The sequence below is a fragment of the Ailuropoda melanoleuca genome, chromosome 10 (genome assembly GCF_002007445.2).
Source record: "Ailuropoda melanoleuca isolate Jingjing chromosome 10, ASM200744v2, whole genome shotgun sequence".
Taxonomy (NCBI): domain Eukaryota; kingdom Metazoa; phylum Chordata; class Mammalia; order Carnivora; family Ursidae; genus Ailuropoda; species Ailuropoda melanoleuca.
Window position 1 is genome coordinate 95,899,443 of NC_048227.1, and position 22,747 is coordinate 95,922,189.

Sequence of the window (22,747 nt, forward strand, 5' to 3'; positions counted from 1 at the left end):
AGGACATTGAATGCGAGAGGTTCTCTCTTGCCCAAAGTCAACCAGTGTCAGGTCCCACCAAGGATTAGAGTCTAAACTTTCCCATCCCAAACTTGCACTCCTGCCATTATACATTCCCCAATAGCCACATTTTTGAAATAGCCAGAAATTTTATATGCTAGTTATAACCATTCCAGTACTTGCTATTTCTGCTTTGTGCAAGCTATAGGTATACCTTACTCAGTCTTGAAGCAATTTTAATCAGGACTGATACTCTGTCAGTAAATTCCAATGCACAGCTGGTCACATGGAGTTGTCTCATTGGCCTTTCTCCATTCTCTACTGTGTGTGCCTGGTGATCTCTTCTAAAGGCACTTTCTAACCCCTCCCTATCTCTCTAGGTCAGACTGAGGTGCTCTCTAAGCTGTTCCCCTAAGACCCCTTGAACTAGCCTATTCCTTAACACATTATTCATAATGATCTGCCTATAGGTCTGCATTTCTCTCTAAATAGCAAGTTCCTTGAAGGCAGAAATAATATTTTAATCATCTTTATGTGCAGTAGCTAGACAAGTGTCTGTACAACATTAGGTCTTCAATAAATGGGAATGAGGAAATACGTGAATGAGTTAGGACCACTTTACCCACTAGGTCTGTCTTGCTCTACATGCCGGCACTTTTTCTAGCCCCTCTAATTCCTTCTTCAGCAGTGTGTGAGCTTTTGGTTGAAACTCGATGGTGTCATCAGTTTGACTTTGAGGAATGTCATGTTCCATTGACTCCTGCTGCTAAGTTCCACTTCCAACTCATCCTTTAGGGAGTAATAGGCAGGTGGGCCAGTCAAAACCATAAGTTAGACCATTAGCCATTGCTGTCAGAGGCCACCTTAATACTTGAACAAATTCCTTGAGCCCCAGTCCTGCTCTGTCTAAATTGCCCACCAAAGATCTCAACTAGCAGATACGACTGAGATCCCAGGATGCTGTGAATCAGGCCTCTCCTAATTACTATCAGCTCTTTATACAATTCAAGGTTATATTAACTTCCCATTGCTTAAAATAATAATTGCATGTTCAGAATAAAAATTCCTTTAAGATGAGGTAGACTTTACCTGAAGATCCCGCAATGTTGTCTCATGAGTGTGAGCATCACCTTCAAGAACCGAATGTCGGTCAAGCTTTTCTTGTTCTTGCCCCAGCCAAACTTCAAATGCCTTTAGGTCTCTCTGATACTCTTGGTGCAGGCGAACTAGTTTTTCAGACTTGGTTACTGCTTCCTATTATGCATTTAAGACGATTAAGAAAGGAAAACATCACTACACACAGTGTTGATGTACTAGAAGAATGTACTTTTGGAATTTTAGGAAAACATGATTATTCAATCACTGGAGTATGATTCCCCAGAAGAATAAAGCTTCAAGATTTATGTAAAAAAAATATAAAAACAGTATCAGGATGAGAAGGGGCCTTGAAGATTATTTTGTCAAATTAACTACGTGATCTCTGAATTCCTTATGAAACGTAACATGGATATGCCAAAAAATGAATTAACTTTACTTGTCATAAGAACACAATTTTGCTAGTGAAAAAACCCGAAATACTTATATTGCACTGTAAGTGAGGACTGGGACTCAATGTGGATTTAATTTTCCATGAACTTTGTCTAATAAATTAGGATGTGCTTGGAAATCATTTTTAGTTTCTCTGTGAGGCCTACATGAAGAATGATAAATATTATTTGTGATTATTTACTGCTTTACAAAACTCTCATCACCAGACATATTAAAATATTTATGAGTCTTCACAATGAAGCTGTCCAAATTTTTTTCTTAAATTAGTTAATTTCTGGGAATTTTTATTGAGAATTATTTTCCTTCAGTAACTTTCATGTGCTAACAGTATTTGAAGATTATTGCTTGGTTTTGCCACTGTTTAAAGTATTAAAATTCATTTGTTCTTCTGTGCTTTCACAAATCATCATTCCTGCAAATAGATGGTCTTTAACTAAGCACGGGTCTAGCCCCTCCTAATTCCGTGAGTCTGCAGAGAACATGGTAGCCATACCTTGGCCCTCTCTTTGATTGTTCTGTATCGCTCCTGAAGATCCTGGAATTCTAACTGGGTGACATAGTGTTCTGTCATGCCAGCCCCTTTGAGTTCAATGGTCTCCAGCAAGCTGCTGTAACTCAGCACTTCTTCACTTAGTAACTAGAGAATATTTCCAAGAAAATAAAGGAGTTACCATGTATACCATCATATCAATAATGCTGCTAAAATTAAGGTATTTTAACTGTGTAGTTGAAAAGTGATCTTAGGCTATCTGTCTATAGGTAAGTATATCAATAGACCCATCCATCTATACATATATATAAAGTGTGTGTGTATATGTGCATTTGATACCTGGCTCAGAACTTTGTCTGAGATACTGATTCCAAATAACTTTGAGATCTCAAACTTAATTTGTCCAAAAATGAGCTCCCTATCTCCACTCCACTCCCATTCCTCCCCAGCCCCCACCAAGCCCCAAATCCCCTTCTCCTTCAGTCTTTTTTCAAGCAGTAAACGCCACCCAGATGGCCATCTTAGAACACTGGAAGTCACCCTTCCTTCCTGTTCTCTGTCATTCCAGCCACAATGAAATGTATTAGTTCTCTCTCCTCGCTGTGTGCTGACATTTGTCTTCATGTGTTCTGCAAACTCCCTAGCCCATGCTGCTACTGTCTTTCACTGGACTTTTGCAATATCCTGCTAGGCAGATTCCCTGCCACCAGTTCTTGCTCTGTTCCTTTTTCCCCACTTCACACAGCAGCCTGAGTGATAAAAGATTTTAAGACTGTAAATGGAATCCTGTCACTCCCCAGCTCAAAGTATCGATTGTCTTCCCAGGGCTGTCAGGACCGAGGGGAAATCCTCAGGCTAGCCCACATGGCAATGCGTGGCCAGGGTCCCACTCCTCTGCCAGCTCACCTGGCGGTGCTCACCCTGTTTATTCTCTGTTCCAGCAACACGTGGCCTTTCTTTTAGTTCCCTTCTTGAGCCAGATTCTCCCCCTCCTCAGGGCCTGAAGACATGCTGATTATTCTATCTGTACTGCTCTTTTTCCCACCTCCTCCCCAGACTAATGTCTCTGCACAACATTCCTTTCGGCATGGTCTACAAGCCTGCTGTTTCAGAGAGTACTTTTCTGTCCCTCCCTTGACTCCAAGCAATCTGCGATAGCTCCATGCCCATTACTCTTTCACAGTGGGCCACTGCTTTCTTCACGGCACTTATCCCCAGTTATAATGATTTATTTATTCATGCACCCTGAAGAGTGTATGTGTCTCCACCAGAATATAGCCCTTCTCTGTTTTATTCATCTAGAATTGAACATGATGCCTGCATGTAACAAGATCTCAATCAATATTTATTGAATAGATGAATAATTTAATTAATTAGGCAATAAATCATTATAAAATATTACATGGTAGATAATTATGATTATATTAATTTCCAGATGCATAAATGAGACCCTACAATGTTAAGTGATTTGGCATAGGTCCCATAAGGCAATTTAGTTATTCAAATAACTTTTATTCAGCATTTGCTCTGTGTCAGACAGAGAGCCAAATGATAGGATATAAAAAAAAAATTAAGCACCTTTATCTACTAAGGAAGAGAGAGAGAGGTGTGAGCATATACTCTATATAATTGATAAAGAGATATGAACAACAGAGAACAGAAGAACTAAGTAAGTTTAGGGTGGTGGTGGTATCATAGCAAAAAACTTCTGTCAATCCAGAGTGGAAGGTTGCTGACTGCAGAGGCATGGAATCTTCGTCTCATCTAAAGTGGCATTTTCAGGAAACAGTGAGAAATACAGTAAGGCTGAAGCATGGGTGGAAGGAGGGTGGGAAGGCGAAGGAAATGAGGATGACAAAGGAGATCGTTAAAATTCTTACAAACTAGAGGAGGGAGGCTGGTCGGATCCCACAGACAATGCGACAATGGGGCCCTGAGGCAGGAAAGTGAGACATTCACCTTTATATGAAGGTAACAGTAGATGGAGACAAGATACAAAATGAGCAGGTAAGAGTCCTGTTGCAATTTAGGAAAAGAAGGATGGATTATGGCCAGGAGACATTTCTGAGATAAAACCAGCAGGACCTAATGCCTAATTCGAAGTGGGGTTGAGAAAGAAGGAGCTGGGGATAATGAAGTTTCTAATTTAGGATATTCAGCATGGGGTGACACAAATGAACTGAGATCAGAATTGGAAGGCTTTGGGGGCAGAAATAATAAGTACTGCTTTGCACGTGATAAGGTTGAGGTGGGACAGGTCATTGAATAAATATGCCCAGGAGTAAGGATAGAAATCAAAGGTCTCCAAAATTTTATGTTTGAATACTACTATGAATAAAAAGATTTAAGAACATGTCCCAGCTAGCTAGCTAGCTAGCTATCCAACTATCTATCTACTTACTTAAAAAATATACATAGCACTATACTAATATAAGCATTATGAAAATGCACAAAAGTAGATGTACAAAAGATGTGATAAAAAGAAAGCATTTTTACTTCCTAATGCTGAGCAGGCTAAAGATTCTAAAGATATTACAAGTTGACAAATTTTAAATGTATCATAGAACATCAATGACGTTTTCCTGGAAAAGAAGATTTTCGCTCACTAATAAAATCAACACAAACAAAAGTCTGGTTTAAGAAACCATTAAAAATTATAGTAAAAGCCCAAAATATGGTTTACCTACATGTACAGCCCTAGCATACGGGTAGTCATATTTTTACGTAACTCAAGCATTCTGAAGATGCCTGCCAGAGGACAAATGGAATCTGAAATCCAGCTCCCACCTTGGCTTTTCCCAGAGCAGTTGTTTTCTCCCGCAGCTCCGCGTACTGCCTTTCAGATTCATTTAGGCTGGCTTCCACACTGTCCATCCAACTGGAAAACTGTCGAACATCATCCTGGTAACTTGTCCACTTAGAAAGAGCTCCTTCGAGTTGACTGAAAGGTATGTGAAAGGGCAATAATCTACATTGAGAAGCCATGTAAGTCCAATCTGTCCAATCTCTATAACACACCTGCTCTGTCCACTCTGCCAGCAGGGAGCCCACGGATCAGGACCAGGGCCAGCTGGGAGGGGAGGAATGGCCAGGGCTTCTCAAATCTGAATCTGGGTTCCTGGGAAGCATAACCCCAGGGAGCAAGGGACAGTGAAGTCCAGGCTGGCAGGTGGAATAATGGGACTAAACATCAAATTTAGAATCAATAAGCAGGTCACCCGAGACCCTGGGAGAGGCTTGAGGGCAAAACTGGGAGAGATCCACTGTGTGAGGCTTCTCTGGAGCCAAGACCCTATGGAGGAAGAGAATCAACACTAAAATCCATCAAGTTGAGGAGGACATCCAGAGGAGAGCAAAAAGGAATAAATAAAAGAAGGAAGAACCAAGCAAGAACAAGCACAGTAACTATCTTGCATGAGATTTAAAAATCAGAAAATCACAATGGAAAAATAGGGTCACGTTTTCTGAGCTGGTCTAACCTGATTATTTCTCTTCCAGATAAATTACGTACTCCTTCTCTCAATATAAATGTTATGTTTTCGACTCCATTAGTCATGTGTGCCTAATTTCACTACCGTACTTTGGGCTGTTTTGTAGCAGACTACTCTGCGCCCCACCCATGTTCACCCTCCAGTACTGCTGCAGGACACTGCCGACTGGACTTCCGCCTGGACTGCCAGCCCCGGGCCCTCCTAGCCTGAGCGCATTCTCTGGTCCCTGGTGCCCGCTCAGCTTGAACTCAACGTAGGTGAGAAGTGCCAGGGATTGCTGCCCTCCCTGGGAGCAGCCCTCTGCTGCCCTCCTGACTCATGGGAGTTTGTTTACAAACATCCTAGTTCTCCAGTCCTCTGTGGGTGACTCGGAGACATGTGTTCTTTGATGGCTCCCAGCACTGCTCTGCCAGATTAAGTTCCAGCTGTCCGCTGGGTAACCTGCTTGAGAACATTCCCTTGATCAGTTGCCCTTCCTTCCTCATCTCTCTCCGCCGGCCCCTACTGGTGTTTTCCTAGGGTTACCTCCCAAGTCAACTATTTGGTTTAAATAATGTATCTTTATGTGATGAAACCTTTCTTTAATCTTTTGACTTTTCAAGCAATCAACACTAATAAAAAGAAACATGAAGTTATATTAAAACACAGGCACGGTAAGGCAGGTCAACCTAAATGCAAGATTGTACTTGTAAGTTTCTTTTGTTCTAACTAAAAAAAAAAGAAGAGGAAGGAAGAAGGGAAGGAAGGAAGGAAAGATGAAAGGAAAAGAAAGAAGGGAAGAAAACTCCAGAACAGTCTCTTACCATGCTGTTATATTGATTGTTTGGTAATGGCTTGGCGGGAGTTGGCTTTAGTTTCACTTACCTTTTACAGCGAATTGCTGCAGACAAAAGGGAAGCCCACATATCCTTCACACTCTGCAGCTGTTGCTGAAGAGCAGGACTGCCTTCCGGAGAGGTATTCTGCAGGATGGCCTCCCCTCTGGTCATTATCATTTTCATCTGGATCTCTTTTTCCTGTTTCACCGATAATAGAGCCTATAAGAGCAAATACAGAAGTCCTTTGTCATTTGCATGTTTAGCATTTCTGGCTTGAAATGTCTCAGGGCTCCTGAAGATAGTAGAATGATGTGCACTGAGCCATGCATCTCTCGGGCTGATGGTGGCAGGTGGCAGAATCACTTGCTGGCGAGTGTCAGCAACCAATCCCCAGTCACCTTCTAGTCTCCAAGTGGCCTTGGCTTTTTAGGTCTCAATTCTTCTCTGAATAATACCTTCTTTCCATTGAAATTTTATTCTACTGGTTTTGTTTTTGCTTTGTTTTGTTTTTTGTCTGCTCATCAATTTTTTTTTTTTAAATTAGTTTCAGGGGTAGAATTTAGTGATTCATCAGTTACATACAACACCCAGTGCTCACCACAGCAACTGGTTTTTGATGAGAAAAATCGAGTACAATAGAATTCATGGATTTTCAAAGGTCACACGATGAAGAGCTTTATAATGTTAAGGTCTCTAGCACAAGCAGCCTAAAGAAATAGATGGATTATTATATGTTAATCTATACATTTCAAGGTCTTCACAAGCACTCTTTTTTTCCCACATAAGAACGAAGTTTGAATTCGAAGTTATAAAACTGGTGTTATGACTTAAAAGGCAAAGTTTCATCCCCCTCCCTAATCTGGACACTGCCAATGGCTACAGAGTCAGTGTCAGCCCCGCAAGGCCATCACTTTGTGCTGAGGCAGGAGGGAACTGTTGGCACTTTCTCCCACACCATGCTAACACCGTGCTATTTTGTTTTCTTTGGCTTTTGCTTCTGCTGGTACCATTCTCAAATCTCGGTTTGGGTGTGAGGCTTTCTGAGGAAGCTCTCCTGAATCCCAAGTCCCTCCCACATGTCCCACTCTTCCTTCCCTGTGTCTGCAGCACCGTAAGCACGCCCCTCTCCACTATCACTGTCTTCTCCGTGTCAGCCTCCAGCCTCCAACAATAAAGTCCTAGAGGACAATGACCACAGTTGATTCATTTCTGAATCCTTGAAATCAAGACAGAGGGCCCATCTCCTATAAGACACCCCACATATGAATGTCAGGTGAATGCAGAATAGTTGTTTTATCACAAATGTGAAACAGAACTAATATGCTGGGATGGGAGAAGAATTGACTGAAGGAGACAGGCAGACAAGTGAGTTTGACCAAGATGGGAAATGTCTTGTTCTAAAAAAGTTTCATCGAAATATTTTCTAAGAATAAATGTGTCTATGATGTAATTTGAAACTTACCCCTTAACTTGTATCAAACAAGTAACCACATTAGGTTGCAATTTTAGTTAAATTTTGTAACGTATTTATGGGTGGACATAAATGTCTGGGGTCAAATGACTCAGGGATGCTCTGAAAAGAGGGTCACACCCACGGAACAGTCTTGGATTTGTTGTGGAAAGAGTGTGACATAATCACACCAGACAGACAGAAACTTGAGACATTTGGAGAAAAACAAATTCTGTAAATTGGAGACAATTTCTCTGTGAAATGCACACCTCAAGCTTGAGCATCCTGCTGTCCAGCACACTTTTGTCAGGTGTTGGGTGGCAGTAAGAGTCCAGCATGTGAATCGCATCAGTCAGCCAGTCTTGGAGCTCTTTAATCCCGAGGGAGAACTGATTGTGTTCTGCAACAATTCTATCCAATCTTGACACTTTCTCCTGGAAATGACAGAAATCGTTTTCCAGCTGTCCGTGCCACTTTACAGCCTACAGATGCACAAACTGTAAAGCTAACCATCGGTTTCAAATAACAGCAACCAGCATAGGTTCCTGTGTTGCACAAATACGATGCAAGTCTGTATTGATCGCAGATGTGGGAAGTGTCTTTGGAATAACTGGGTCAAAAGCAGAACAATTACAATTTACTGCTCCCACTTTAGCCACTACTGTTTTTTACGACGATTGTATTTTTTCGGAATCAGCAAAATTTCTTCCTAATGCCTTACATGGGAGATGAATCAGAGTAGTTTCTACATTTCCCACACCACATTTGGCTTGACTGATACCATGTACCCATGTGACCTACCTTGTAGCCAGTTCTAAAAGACAATATCAGGTTTTGTAATAGCCCTAAATTTTTAAAATTGGGATCACAGATATGATTTTATTTATTAATTAAAGGTTATAGCCAACAAAGTGAAGATTTAATGACTATGTTTACAGCTCTTAAAGCATTCAAGTATCTACTGATTTTTGACATCTAAATAAATACAAAGGAAGAGAAAGATGTCCTTAATTCTTTCTAATTTCAGATATATCCCAGATTTTCTAAAGACAAAAAAGAAGTAACTTATTCAAGGAAAAAAATGGGTATAAACATAGACTATTTACTGCAAGACCTATACTAGCATAACTGTCTCAATGATGCTTTATCGAGGACCCAAATTAACAGACCAGAAGTAAGTCCACACTATAATAGGTGAAGCCATATAACAACAGATTCCCTACAGTCTAAGATCTGAAATGCCAAAGAGAAGTATAGGGAACAAATGTTACCAGCCACAGAAAGCTCAAGGTAGACCTGCCCCATGAAGTTCAAGATGATCCTGCATTACACCTGCTGAATATTCTAATTTAGGTCATGGGGGTGTCCCATTTACTTTTTTCTAAGCTGTTAGAAAAGATATTTAATCAGTTCTATGAATCAGTGCTGATTTTGAGCTCTACTCTAGAACCTGAAATGAAACTCTCAATCAACACATCCTTGACAACTATGATTTTAAAAATTATCCCAAACTCATCATATTCTAAAATCACTTAATCTGAGATTGTTTAGACCCCAAACTCTGAATTTTGCCATGTTTACACTTTGAATCTTCAAGATAAAAGCCCTGGGGAACAGGGCTTCAGTACTGAAGACAGTATTTTGTGCAATAATAGAGACTGCAAGTCTCTTCAGTCTTTGAAACCACCCCTGCTTCTTTTCAGGCAACCACATTAAGGTGACGCAGCACAATGCGGGACTCAGACTGGAAGGCCGGGAAGGACACTTACACGCCTCATTCCTGACCCCGAGCACATGCTCGCACAACCCTACGGAGACTCCAGACCTGGCCTCGGTACCACACACACACACACACACACACACACACACACACACACACACGCAGCACATGGCGGGCGTTACCTTCGTTAAATTGCTTAGAGCTAGATACTGAGAAGACAGCTGCGACACTCTGTGCATAAAGCTCTTGCTGGCAGCTTGTCCTTCCCACAGCTGCTGAGCTTTCTCTCTTAGCCTGTTGAGCTGAGGCTCGTAGCAGTTTATTTCCTCAAGGACAGACTGAAAAGCATAAGCAAGTTACTAGTGAGAGGCTGGGGAAAAGCACATCGCGGACGAAGCTTTGGCCCAAAGAACATGGAAATAAACATGGCGAGCAACGGGTGTGCCTGGAAGGCTTTGTTATTTCCAGGCTACACACGGTTTAGACTACAGGACGGAAACAGATCGCACCTCAGAGGAAAGCCAGAAAACATAAAATCTGTCAGAAATCAGGAAGGGGTAGGCTCCGTCTCCAGACAGCATAACCTAACTCCAGGGTCCGCCTGAAAGCAAGGTGGTACAGAGGATGGGGTAAAGACGCGCCAGAAGGGCGGAGAGCTCATTACCTGGAGTTTCTGCTGCTCCCTCCTCTTGGCGGGAAGATCGTACAGGCGATTGCTGCTTTCCTGCACCAACTTCTCCGTTTTACTCAGCCAGTCCTGGACAGGCTCAGAACTTACTTCAAAGTCCTTCATTTGGATTTTTAGATTCTATGAGGTTTTAGATCGCATTAGGGATAAAAAAAAAATTAATAGCAAGTCCAAAGTCCTTCACTTGGCATTGAAAGCCCACCACAGTCTGGCCCCCTAGCCCTTCTCCCCTTTTTCCTTGTTCCCAATGTATAGAACATTCTTTCACCCTAGAACCTGTATAATTTTTGAACATTGTTTTAGGCACAAGTTTTTCAAAAAGGAGTTTTTGCCTCATTATGCAGCCCACAGCAGAATTCGCACCCATTTCTCAACTTGTGTCACGTTTGTTGTTAATACCAGTCACTGTGTGCTTTATCATAGACTAGGCTGGATTGTGAGTTTTCACCTCACGCAGGCAAGCCTTGTCTCCACCCCTAGCTTACAAGCTCCGTGAGGAGAGGGCCTGGGACTCACCATTGGTAACTTGTAGAAATATAAATAAATATTAACAAACATGTTGTCAATTTTGATTAATGATGGGACAAGAAATAGCATATGGTTTGTATGCTTATTATGTTTTTAATAAATAGTTTGTTTATTCTAATTTATAAAGATACAAAAAATACCTAATAGTGTTCTGTGTTTATTACATAAGCTGTAACTACTTTCATGATATTTTGTAGCTATTAATAGCTGTAAAATGCATTTGATAAAGTTTTATATGGTGCCATTTAACTTTAGCGAAGGTGTCTATATCCACTCTTATAAAAATGCTAGACTGAAGTGAATTTGAAATTTATGTTACTATGTGAACATACTAAAGGCTTTTGAACTTAAATTTAAATTTAAATCAGAGCCTGAGGTGGTACTGTCAAAGAGATAATCTATAAATTTAGGTGAAAAGCTAAGTGGAAGAGCTGCAGTAGCCTGTGGGAGAACCGCTCAAGGTTCTGTCCGTATCTGATCTGGATTGTCTACAATGTGGGAGAGTCATACCTGCCATGGTCACCTCTTAGGGACACGGGAAGCTGTAGAAATGCTTTGGAAAACTAAAAGTGCTTAACAAATGTAAGATATCAGGGTAATTCCTCATGCATCCTACTAAAATTTAAGCTTCATGAGGCCAGGGGTTCTATTCTGTTCTATTATCTGCTGTTATCTCCAGAGCTTAGAATAGTCCTTGGCAGATGGAAGATGCTCAATAAATACTTGTTGAAAAATTAAATAAATTCATAAATTCAAGGTGTTTCCATCATTCTGCTACTGAAGTTTCATGGGGCTCCTAAGGACAAACTGGAGAGCGTTATAAGGAATTTAGTTCTACAAAGAAATGGAGCTAAGAAGCAGAGCATTAGAGATCTAAGGCAAGACAGGTAGGTTCCTCAGGTAAGAAGTGAAGTCAAAGGGTGTGAGCAGGGGGCCTGGGGAACAGGAATAAGAGCCTGACACTAAATTAAACAGCTCCTAATGTTTCTCATATATTTCCTGTCTACATGGCTGTAGAGACCTCCCATTAAATGTTCATTCTGCACGTGTTTCCAATTATTTCTCCTGCGGTTTCAATGACCACCTACAAACTCCTGAAACCTCATATTTAGAGAACTGCCTTTATGCAACGTATTAAGCCAGAGTGCCTGGGTTTGAACCCGTCTCCATCACTTACTAGCAGTGAGAACTTGGCAAATTATTTAATCACCTTTTGCCTTAATATCCTCATCCTCGACAGAGAAATAAGAGTGTTTGTACCTTGGAGAATGGTTATGACGATTCCATGCACTGATGCATGTTCACCACTCACACTGGTGCTGGCTCTGCTAAACGTTCACTGTCATTGCTGTTGGAGCTCTACCCTCTCTGTTGGACTTTGTACTCATGGTCACTGCTACTTTCCTGGCATTACCTGCTGAATATCTTTCAGGCCCATCTAACTGAACATATATTATATTGAATTAATTTTTGCTATCCCCTCCAAAACTACATTTTCTACCATATTCATGTCTCAGATAATAGCAGCACCATTCATGCAATCTTCCAAACTAGAAACTAGACTGAAACTCAGCTTCTCCTTCTTCCCCATGGCCATCAGTGAATTAGCTACCAAATCCTATTGTGTTTTACCTTAGGGATAAATTCTCTATCCATTATCATTTCCTTAATTCCAGCCCTCATCCCTCTCATCTGGACCATTATGAGAAGCTTTCTCTAGTCTCGCAGCTTCCTCATTCTTGTCTACACTGTGGTCAGAGTTGACATGTTTATCTCCAGCTTGAAGACCAGTACGATCCTTACTCAGCCTTTCTCAACTAGGATTTTGAGAGAGAATTAAGCCCTTGTGTCCTAAAGCATCCATTCTGTGTAATGAATTAACCTCTCTCCTATGCATCTAAAATGGTATGGGTTATGTTACATCCTTGGGAAAAATGGGAACATAAATGCTGTTCAGGGATTCAGATCAAAAAAAAAAAAAAAAAAAAAAAAAAACAAAAACCCTGATAAGAGTCATGATCAAATTGCTTAGTACATAAGACATTTCCTATTTTGCCCTAATCTTCATTTCCAATCTTATCTTTGTTGTTCCTCCCACAAAACCCCACATGGATATCAAACTTCTCAAAGTTCCCCATTGTTGACACTCACAACACTCTGGTCCTGCACATCCAGTTCCTTCTGCCTGAAATGCAGGTCAGCCTTGGCAAATTCAAAGAAAGTTTAGCTTCAAGGTTCAATTAAAATGTCACCTTTCTGGTAACTTTCCTCGATTTCTCCAAGTGGAGTTACTTGGATTGTTCTGAGTGACTACCACAACCTGAATGTATCTATATTATATTGCAATCATCTCTTTATAGACTATTTCCCTCTCTGGAAAGTAAACTCCCTGAGGAAAGGCAAGAGAATAACCCTTTTGCATTCCTAACATAGTAGCTGGCACATATTGTTTTCTATTTCATTCCTAATAGAAATGAAGGAAGAAGGGAAGGTAGGACAGGGCAGAGAAAAAAGGGAAGGAAGATAATAAGGAAGGCAAAAAGTCAGGTTATTCTCCACCTACCCATTTATTCCTGGACATCTCTTGGACTACGTAATCATGCAATCAATGTTAGATGTACTACCTTCAACAATAAATGCTTCAGAGCTCAAGCCACATTACCCTAATGATCTCTGTAAGGTTATGATTCAATTTCTAGGCACTGCACAATGGTTACCGCTATTAAATGGAAGATGCCTGCCATGAAAGAATAGCCACCATTACAGAGAAAAATTACAATAGTCTTGGGCTAGGGAACAATCGAGGGAACACACATTTTCTCTTTCCAGATATTAATTCTCTATTATTATTCTTTTCCATCTGTATTAATTATGATCATAATCAAATAAAGGATCTATTCTGCCATGAAGTGTTGGTTGAAAGGGAAAAAATTATTCTCCATGCCTACAAATTTTCCTCTAAGAGTGGATACAAAATACAGGTGATCTCACAAGAAAAAACAAAACAAAAACAATTGCATCATGGCAGTAGTTATGATTATAATAAATTCAACTTATGTTGTCTCTGGATAAAAGAAATTTGCATAATCATTGGCTCTTTGCATACAACCTACTGCTTTATATCTGCATTAATTATATTTTATCATCCATAGCATTTTATAGTCTTACATGGATATTCCTGTTCATTCTCCTAGAATGACTTCCAAACTTGAGGGATTTCAAATGAATGATTAAGTGATATTGTTTAAAAGCAAAAACCAACTATTTCTGGTGGGACAGTGCAAGCCTATGACGGTCCCTACCAGGCAAGCTCTCAAATTCCTCAGCGAGGTTCCTACTTCAAAAATCGAGCTGTTTCTTAGAGTTGCCCAGTTATCCATTAATATTCAGAGAGGAATGACCAAAATCATTGGCAACTGTATTTAGATATATTGAAAGTGTGGTTTTGACTGACAACAATGACTACAACAACAAACTACAGAGAACGTGTCCATGTGCCTGGCTATGTTATACCTCTAGGGCAGATTCCTTCTGGTGGAGATTTGAATGAAAATTTTTCCAATCTTCTTTTGCAGTTGCAACTTTGGCCTGGATGCCATCAGCTTTCTCTTTGGTCAACAGAGTACTCAAAAGTTCTCCTTTAGACAACATCATGTTAAGCTTGTGCTGTCCATTTTCACTTTCTGACAAAAATTCCTACAAAGAAAAAGGCTAAGATCAGGCATAATAAAATGCTCTGTGCTTTAAAATACGTTGATTGTCTACTTATTTCTTGATATAATCAAAGAGAAGAAAGAAATGATTTTTAGTGCACATATTAAATGACTAAGACTCTTTTATCCTCTTTAGACATTGGGAAAAATAATCTTATGTACCTGATATGGTTATTGTGAAAATTAAATGAGAAAATCTGCTTAGGGTGCTCAGAACAATGCTTGTCATATATAAGGACTTTTATTAGTTCCTACATCCCTATTAATACATAAAAATAGCACACATTTAGGCAAATGGACTAGTTTCTCTTCACATACACAATTAATTGTTTCAAGCATGGATTTATTTGAAATTTGAGTTTCTTTTTTTTATAATAATATTTTATTATATTATGTTAGTCACCATACAGTACATCCCTAGTTTTTGATGTAAAGTTCGATGATTCATTAGTTGCGTATAACACCCAGTGCACTACGCAATATGTGCCCTCTTTACTACCCATCACCCGCCTATCCCATCCTCCCACCCCCCTCCCCTCTGAAGCCCTCAGTTTGCTTCCCAGAGTCCATAGTCTCTCATGGTTCATTCCCCCTTCTGTTTACTCCCCCCCTTTCTTCTTCCCTTTCTTCTCCTACCGATCTTCCTACTTCTTCTGTTCCATAAATGAGTGAAACCATATGATAATTGTCTTTAATTTGAGTTTCTTAAGCACGAATTTAATATGCTTACAAAAAGATCAAAAGGCATCTTTTTAATTCATGTAAGCACTGTTATTAGTAGTAATTGTTGGCACTCTTACTTGTATTTTCTGAAGACTTGTTGAAACTTCATTAATATTTTGAGGTATATCGAAACATTTCGCAGTAGTGATTTTTGCATTAACCAACCACTGCTGGAAATCCTTGAAGGCTCTTTGAAATCGTTGTTGTAAAATCTGTTCTCTATTCTGACAGCCCTTGGATGCTTGCAAACAAAGACTTACACCAGGATTTGAAATGTTTAAGGGAAGGAAAAAAATGATAAGATAGATTAAAATAAAGTTTGATAGAATCAACAGTTCTTAGAGTATGCAGTCACATTTAGCAATGCAGTTAATGATTAATTTATCATGCCTTAAAATAAACACACTTCTGGCTGCTTATTTGTATAAAATTTTTTTGCAGACCAATAAGGTTCGTGCTCACCAATTATATTCTTTAATCAAGCCAGAAACTTTTCCACTGTATGTACTTAGGTCTCTGGAAAATCGACAAAGTTCATTCAGTTGAGACTTAAGATCCTCTGTTTTAGGCTCTGCTTTTTGTAGGGCATCCAGTATCTCCTAGTAGGAAATAAGACAGAGGAGGAAGCGCTTAAACTGGGTAGTTTCCACAGCCTCACACTATACATGCATAAATCATATTATAAATTATTAGTGAGGGAAGAGCCATAAGAGATTCAGGAAATAAATGCATCCTATTTTCAGGATTCCTCACGGCAAATAACAGCACTTGGCTTACTTGCATCTTTTTCTAAGCATGGATAGGCACTCCAGCATCAAATGTCACCAAGTAATCAAATGATCATGTAGTCAAGTAAGTCAAAGTGGGACAAGAAAAAGGAAAGAGAAAATAACCTAAATTGCTTAATAACAGTTTGGGCCACTGGAAGATAGGTATATTGTTTACAGGTAAAGAGAAATCATTTCCAAGCAAAGTGATACTTATTTTGGATTTAAAAAACATATGTAGCAATTGATTTTATGTAGTATATATAGTTAACTTTCACACTAAAAATGTCTTATAGCCCGCAGATCTGATTTAACTAGTAATCCATTCATTTCATAGTCTTTTTTTTTTTTAAAGATTTTATTTATTCGACAGAGATAGAGATAGTCAGCGAGAGAGGGAACACAAGCAGGGGGAGTGGGAGAGGAAGAAGCAGGCTCATAGCGGAAGAGCCTGATGTGGGGCTCGATCCCATAACGCTGGGATCACGCCCTGAGCCGAAGGCAGATGCTTAACCACTGTGCCACCCAGGCGCCCCTCATTTCATAGTCTTATTCACAGTCACCAAATATTTGCTAAATGTCTGCTGTGTTCCAACCGATTTTTCTGAATTCTAGGATCCTCCCAAAGTGACTGAAGATATGAATCCGTACTGTACTTGAAGAGCTCACAGTTTAAGAGATGAGAAAGAAACATGAATAATCACAATCCTGTGAATATCTAACCCAACCTAAAGTTTTGAGACTTGACAAGTACATCTTTAAAATCAAGGCCATGATCCCTTGAGTTACACACACTGCTCTTATGGGATTGTCACAGGAACAAATGAAAGCACAAATGTCAAGAGCTTCACACAATTCCTGGCACACTGATAAACGCCTAACTAGTAAAAACAGCAGGTAAACAATGCCCAAATATTTAAGTGGGACTATATAAATAATGGTATCGCAACAGGAAAAAAAAAATTGAGGATAGTGATGAAGTGAAGTGATGGTGATGAAGAAGATGAGTGACTCAGGTGGCTGTTGGTGTTACCATTTGTGTTCTCAGATTTTTATCTACACATGGCCTAGATTTGTAGGAAAACCACACCTCCCAACAAGCCAGATCTGTGCTGCATACTTCAACCTAGTAAACGGCTCCACCGTCCTCCCACTGATCTAAATCAGAAAACTCAGTCTCCGTTTGCACATCGGTCATTTCTGTCTGGAATGACTCGATGTCCTCTCAATTTGAAACCGTTCTCCAGTTTTCCCTCCCGTGTTTTCTTGTTCCTTGCCAATTTTGGGTCCTGGGACTATTCCTCCACCTCACCTACCCAGTCAGTTTGTAACAGACTTCGAGACTCAGCTTGGATAACAACTCCTCTAAGGACTCTGCCTTCCTTCCCACCTCTCGGTGGGGGCTTCTCACTTGAAGACACACAGCACCTCATCGGCTCATCACAATCGAGCATCCCCATTGGCTTTGAACTCACTGGCCTTTCCACCTAGACTGGGATTCTGAGAGAGGGGTGGTGCTCTCTTGGTTTTAAAACTCTTTATTTATCCTAGTGTCTGGGCTAGAGGAGTCTAAGATATTTTTATTTACAAAATTCATAATAACTAGGAAGTTTCTCTCTGAAACTCCAAACGCAAAACTAGTAGCTACTATTTTATACTATATTGTATCTTTTATTTAAGGAAGAACTTAGAACTGTAGAAACTTAACCACATACCAAAAAGTAAAAAAGCAAACAAACAAACAAAAAACACCAGAGATTCAAAGTAGTTACTTATAAAGTAGGTGATATCAAAAGAAAAAAAGCTTTGGACCAAAATTTTACACTAAACAAATTTCCATAACTTCATCATGAATTAAAGCATTTTAGTAGAGTCTTTCATTACATAAACATCAGGTTACATACTTCTGTCTCAGTTAAGTCCTAGAATGCATATTTTTTTCCCCTTAGAGGTTATAAAGGTGAAGAAATTGGCTACATTTCAAACACTAATAACCCAATAGATATTAAGAGATGAATTTTACAAACACTGCAAATATTTTTTGCAACATGACTTTATATAGTTTATAGATGATGATCCATTTTTACATTTTGAAATATTTCTTGGGTATTACATCACTTAATTGCAAAAGAGAAAGTAAACACTTGTGAAGGTTTGTGACTATTATGATTGTCAACAATAACAAGCCCTCCCCAAGAGCAAAACAATGCTGTAAGAATCCTAACAAATTCATTATTTTGTAAAACTTTTCCTATGTATTCATTGTAATGAACCAGCTTTGATTGAGATATAATTGACATATAACATTGTAACAAGTTTAAGGTATACAGTGTGCTAACTTGATACATTTATATATTGCAAGATGATTACGTGCTCCCCCCCAGCATTAGCTAACACTTCTATCCCACCACATAATTACCATTTCTTTCTTAGACTGTTAATAAAAATAAGAGAAAAGCTGAGCACTGAGAGGTAATGTACTACTGTCATCAAAAGCATGAGCTCTGGAGCCAAACCTAGAAGCAGATCTAAGCAGAGGGCCATCATCTTTCAATTGTCAGTAAAACTAAAAACCCATATTTGCTTTTGCATTATCATGGGGATTTTTCATAGGTCTCATTTATAAATTTTACTAATAGTATCAATGCAAAAAATAATGATAGCTCTGAATAGTAATGTAAGTTAAATACCAACAAATCTTTTTTTTTAATGTCACTCATACTTTTTTTAATGATAGGGAAAGGAAGAGATACAAAATAGAATTTAAAAATTATAACTGATTTTTTTTTTCTATCAGAGTGAGTAATACTGACCACATGGAACAATTACCAACTTCTTCTCTTCCTTTTACAGAATTGCTTTATACACTTTATTCTGGTGTTTAAATCTAAAGGACAGGGCAGGCATCAGAAAAAAAAAAAAAAAGCTAGAAACATAATAAATGAAATAGCCTAAAGAGATAATGATAAAGTTTTATTTTGCGGTGTGCTATATTTATTTGAAATACCTGATTTAAAACAAGACAATGTTGGAAATACTGCATGACTTTCTCACTGGCTGAAGCTATTTTGAAATGATTATAACATAAATAGAAACAGAGAAGTTTACTGCACTGAAACTTCCTTTTAAGGACATCCATGGTTCCGAGTGTTATAAAACTGCAAATAACAACAGTGTTTGAAGGTACCATTTAACAGTAAATGAAAGGATTTTAAGCTTCTGCTCTTTCTTCACGATCCTTTCTACGCTTTGTTACATTCATGTTCTGAAAGAGCTGCCATTGGTTTAAAAAAAAAAAGGTCTGGAAGACAACCCGAGAGCATGACACAGGAGTTATGCTGACGGGTTAATTCAACCACAGCTGTCAAAACTACCCCTAGGAGAGCTAATCAGGGTGAAAACTAATAGTTGTGCTTTAGGAGATTATCAAATGCTTCTTTTAAGCTATAACTTCAATCATTTAATTGTTGGAAATAATTCCCTGGCAGAAAACCAGCTTATGACTCTCCGTCTATTTATGCCTCTACCCACAGGCTAGTTTTCAGGCTGAATGGCTGAATACAATATTACAGACTCGTACACCATTAAGAATGAAAGTAAAATGTCTGCACGAACAATCCATGTTTCCTACAGTAAATCATAACTCCTTCTCCCCACATCTTTAGTTTTTTACAGTAGTTTGACTTAGGAGAAAAGAAAACAAATCAGATTTGAAAATTCAGTTAGGTAAATACTTATTTCTTTTTAGTCTGAATGGCGCATGTTTTTAGTTAGAAACATTTTTTTTTTTTTAAGCAAGAGTGAGAACCAAACAAAATTGTTAGCATAACCACCAACAGAAAACAGGAAGCTAACTTACATGTCCTTTCTGCCAGCATTCCACTATCTCCTGATCCGTGTGCTTGCCTTCCAGGAGGGCTAACTGCTGGGCCCACGTTATCAGAAGGGCACTGAACTGATCCAGCGCCTGCTCGAGATGAGCCACCTGGCCCGAGAACTCCTGCTCCGAAAGGGCCATTTGGCTAACCAGGTTCTCCAAGCTGGTCTGCGTCTCGAGTACACTGTCTTCCCACTGCTTCCAGTCGGCGCGCAGGGCCTGCATCTCCACGTCCACGAGCTCACACCCACTGGCACTTGTGTTCTGTTTCACTGCCGGAGCCAGAGACTCCACTCTGCTTAGGCGGCTTGCACCAATCTCTCTGGAATCCATCAGCTCCTGTAATGGAACATCGTCATGGCAACCAAGGAGGCTGTGAGTCACTTGGGCTGCAAGTTTACAAATGTGTGCTGAGGGGGACCCTGTCCTGTGAGGAAGTTTTGGCGAGGGTGCCACAAGGACCGGAATCAATTCATCCGCCCACCCCTGAGTTGGAACAGCAGAAAGCTATCATCATGAGCGCTGAGGTTTGCGGCAGAAGGAGCTGCGGAATCCCGCAATACCCTGCAACAGACTAGACGGGGACCCTGAATCAGGCATTGTTTGAATATGTGAAATTGTTTTGACAGTGACATAAACATTCGCCTGTGGTGTGTTTCTCCTATAAATATGCAAATCCCTGTTTCTCCCTGAGTTGACAGACGAGTGACCAAGGACCTCCGCAGAACTGTGCTCTGCTTGGGGTCTGCCCTCCATTCCATCTTCTCCCAGAAGATGGTGGCTTAAGTCGGTTCCATGCTACTAGGAATCCGGCTGAGCCATACAACCAAAGAATGAGCCCTACTCAATTTCAAACACTTCAGTACCTTAAATAAACATTTTTATAGTAACTAAAATGGATAAATCACAGAACTACTTAGTCAAAGGTTCAAAGTAACTTTTAGACTGGGTTTATTTATTGCTATTATTTTTACTTTAAAGGAACTCACCATAAATTTAACAATTTAGGTTTAACTTTTGGGCTCAAAGCACACAAATACTCTTAAGGACAAGATAAAATGAAAATATGCATTACAAATTAGGTAAAATAGTGGCATTTCCTTCTGAGGACAGATTCTGCTACTGAAATTTCTCTCACAGAGTTCATCTTCTGGTGTTTGTATATTTACATATCTATTGCTCGAGTTAGGATTTTGTTAGTATTAATACAAAATTATGACTTCTGTCCTGGATTAAATAGAAGGAAAAGATGATTATTAGGGAAAGATTTCAAGATGAAAATCAATTACAAATTAACAAGTGTACAAAAAATAGGAACATTAAGTATGAAGCATATTATGTTAGATATAATCTGTCTTAACTAACCTACAAATATAGTTCATATTTCTTTAGATTCGCTTGAAATAAATATACCTTCTCATAATTATATGTAAAAGCCACATATTAGTATAGATCATTTAAAGGTTTTTAGTTATATTATAGTCTGAGGGGAAATCACATGAATCTTACACACAGTTAGCATTTAATATACACAACCATCCTTTCCTCAGCAGCAGGATTCTAAAAACCTGTGTTGTTTACCGGTGTATATAGTAAGTAGTTCCTTGGTGAAAAAAAAAAAAAATATATATATATATAACCCTTTAGAAAGAGCCATGTCTAATTATTGGATTTAAATACATACAATTTGCCTTTACGACTGATTTCAAATCTGGAGTTAAGAGGATATCAATAATCCAGAAACAGTTTTCCAAAATACTCCCTAATGCATTATCTCAGTTTTCTTTGGCATGAAAATGGGACATTTCAATATTTGCAATCACTAATTACACTCAACCAGATTTTGAATAAGAATGTCATCATTTTTTAAAAAGATTTTATTTATTTATTTTTTTGAGAGAGAGAAAGAGAGCGTGTGCATGTGCACACAGGGTGGGGACTGGAGGGGCCGTGGGAGAAGGAGAGAGAGAATCTCCAGCAGAGTCCACACTGAGCACAGAGCTGGACGTGGGGCTCAGTCCCATAACCCATGAGATCATGACCTGGGTCGAAAACAAAAGTAGGATGCTTAACTGACTGAGCCATCCAGGAGCCCCAAGAATGTCATCATTGTGAAGTGTTTTGAAATGACTCGTATATGTATTTCCTTGTTTTGGATTTAACTATTTAAAAATTTCATATGCACATACACACCCTTATACACACACATATTTAGCTTCTAAGTTGCCTATTCCTGGTGGTTGCTCTTTGGGGTGGGGAGGGATGACACTGAAAGACAGAGGAGAGGCTCATTTATTTCCTCTAAGGTTCCTCCTCACCCATGCACCAGCCTCCAGTAAGGCCTGATATGGACTTCACTTTCTCTTTCCCAAATTCCAATTTCTTTCTGCCAGCTCTTTCTCCCACATTTCCCATATTTTTGGAAGTATTTTATAAAGTATTTCAAAAAAAGAGCATAAGGTCTAGACCATCACTGTTGACTTTTCCCACACTGTCTTTCCATAGCCAATTAAATCACTCATTTGCCAAATCTACGGAATTTTCTTATTGAGCATATTCCATGTGTCAAGCATAATGCTAAATGTTTTACGTGCATGATCTAATTTAGTCCTCAAACCTCTCAGTGAGGCAGGTACTATTGTTACTAATTTACCAGTTAAGGGGATGAAGTTTGAGGACATGAAGTGACTTGTGCAACACAGCTAGGAAAGCAGCAGGCAGAATACAGCATCGGGGGCTGACTCTAGAGCCTCAGCTCTAAAAGTATAGTGAGCTGACATTACATTTAATGTATTGTTTTATAAACAAACATCAGTTTGTGCATCATTGTTCCCAAATCTACTGCAGGTTCCTTGAGGGAATGTACAACCCTGGCTGAATAAATGGATAAACGGATGGATGAATAAAATATTAGTGAGAGAAAAACGTATCAAA

General features: G+C 39.3%; 1 protein-coding gene across 13 annotated transcripts in view; it reads right to left on the minus strand.

Annotated features, from left to right (window-relative positions):
- Nucleotides 1-22,747, minus strand: part of SYNE1 (spectrin repeat containing nuclear envelope protein 1) — a 437,003-nt gene that overhangs the window by 201,067 nt on the left and 213,189 nt on the right. For 12 of the 13 annotated variants that reach the window (XM_034669323.1, XM_034669326.1, XM_034669322.1 and 9 more), the window contains 11 exons: nucleotides 19,796-20,152; nucleotides 15,632-15,768; nucleotides 15,247-15,424; nucleotides 14,247-14,429; nucleotides 10,182-10,325; nucleotides 9,700-9,855; nucleotides 8,067-8,231; nucleotides 6,394-6,566; nucleotides 4,826-4,979; nucleotides 2,042-2,185; nucleotides 1,090-1,254 (listed from right to left, as the gene is read on the minus strand). In XM_034669323.1, coding sequence (XP_034525214.1) covers nucleotides 1,090-1,254; nucleotides 2,042-2,185; nucleotides 4,826-4,979; nucleotides 6,394-6,566; nucleotides 8,067-8,231; nucleotides 9,700-9,855; nucleotides 10,182-10,325; nucleotides 14,247-14,429; nucleotides 15,247-15,424; nucleotides 15,632-15,768; nucleotides 19,796-20,152 — 1,956 coding nt within the window. The remainder of the gene's footprint in view (nucleotides 1-1,089; nucleotides 1,255-2,041; nucleotides 2,186-4,825; nucleotides 4,980-6,393; nucleotides 6,567-8,066; nucleotides 8,232-9,699; nucleotides 9,856-10,181; nucleotides 10,326-14,246; nucleotides 14,430-15,246; nucleotides 15,425-15,631; nucleotides 15,769-19,795; nucleotides 20,153-22,747) is intronic. The other variant, XM_034669329.1, reaches the window with a different exon arrangement.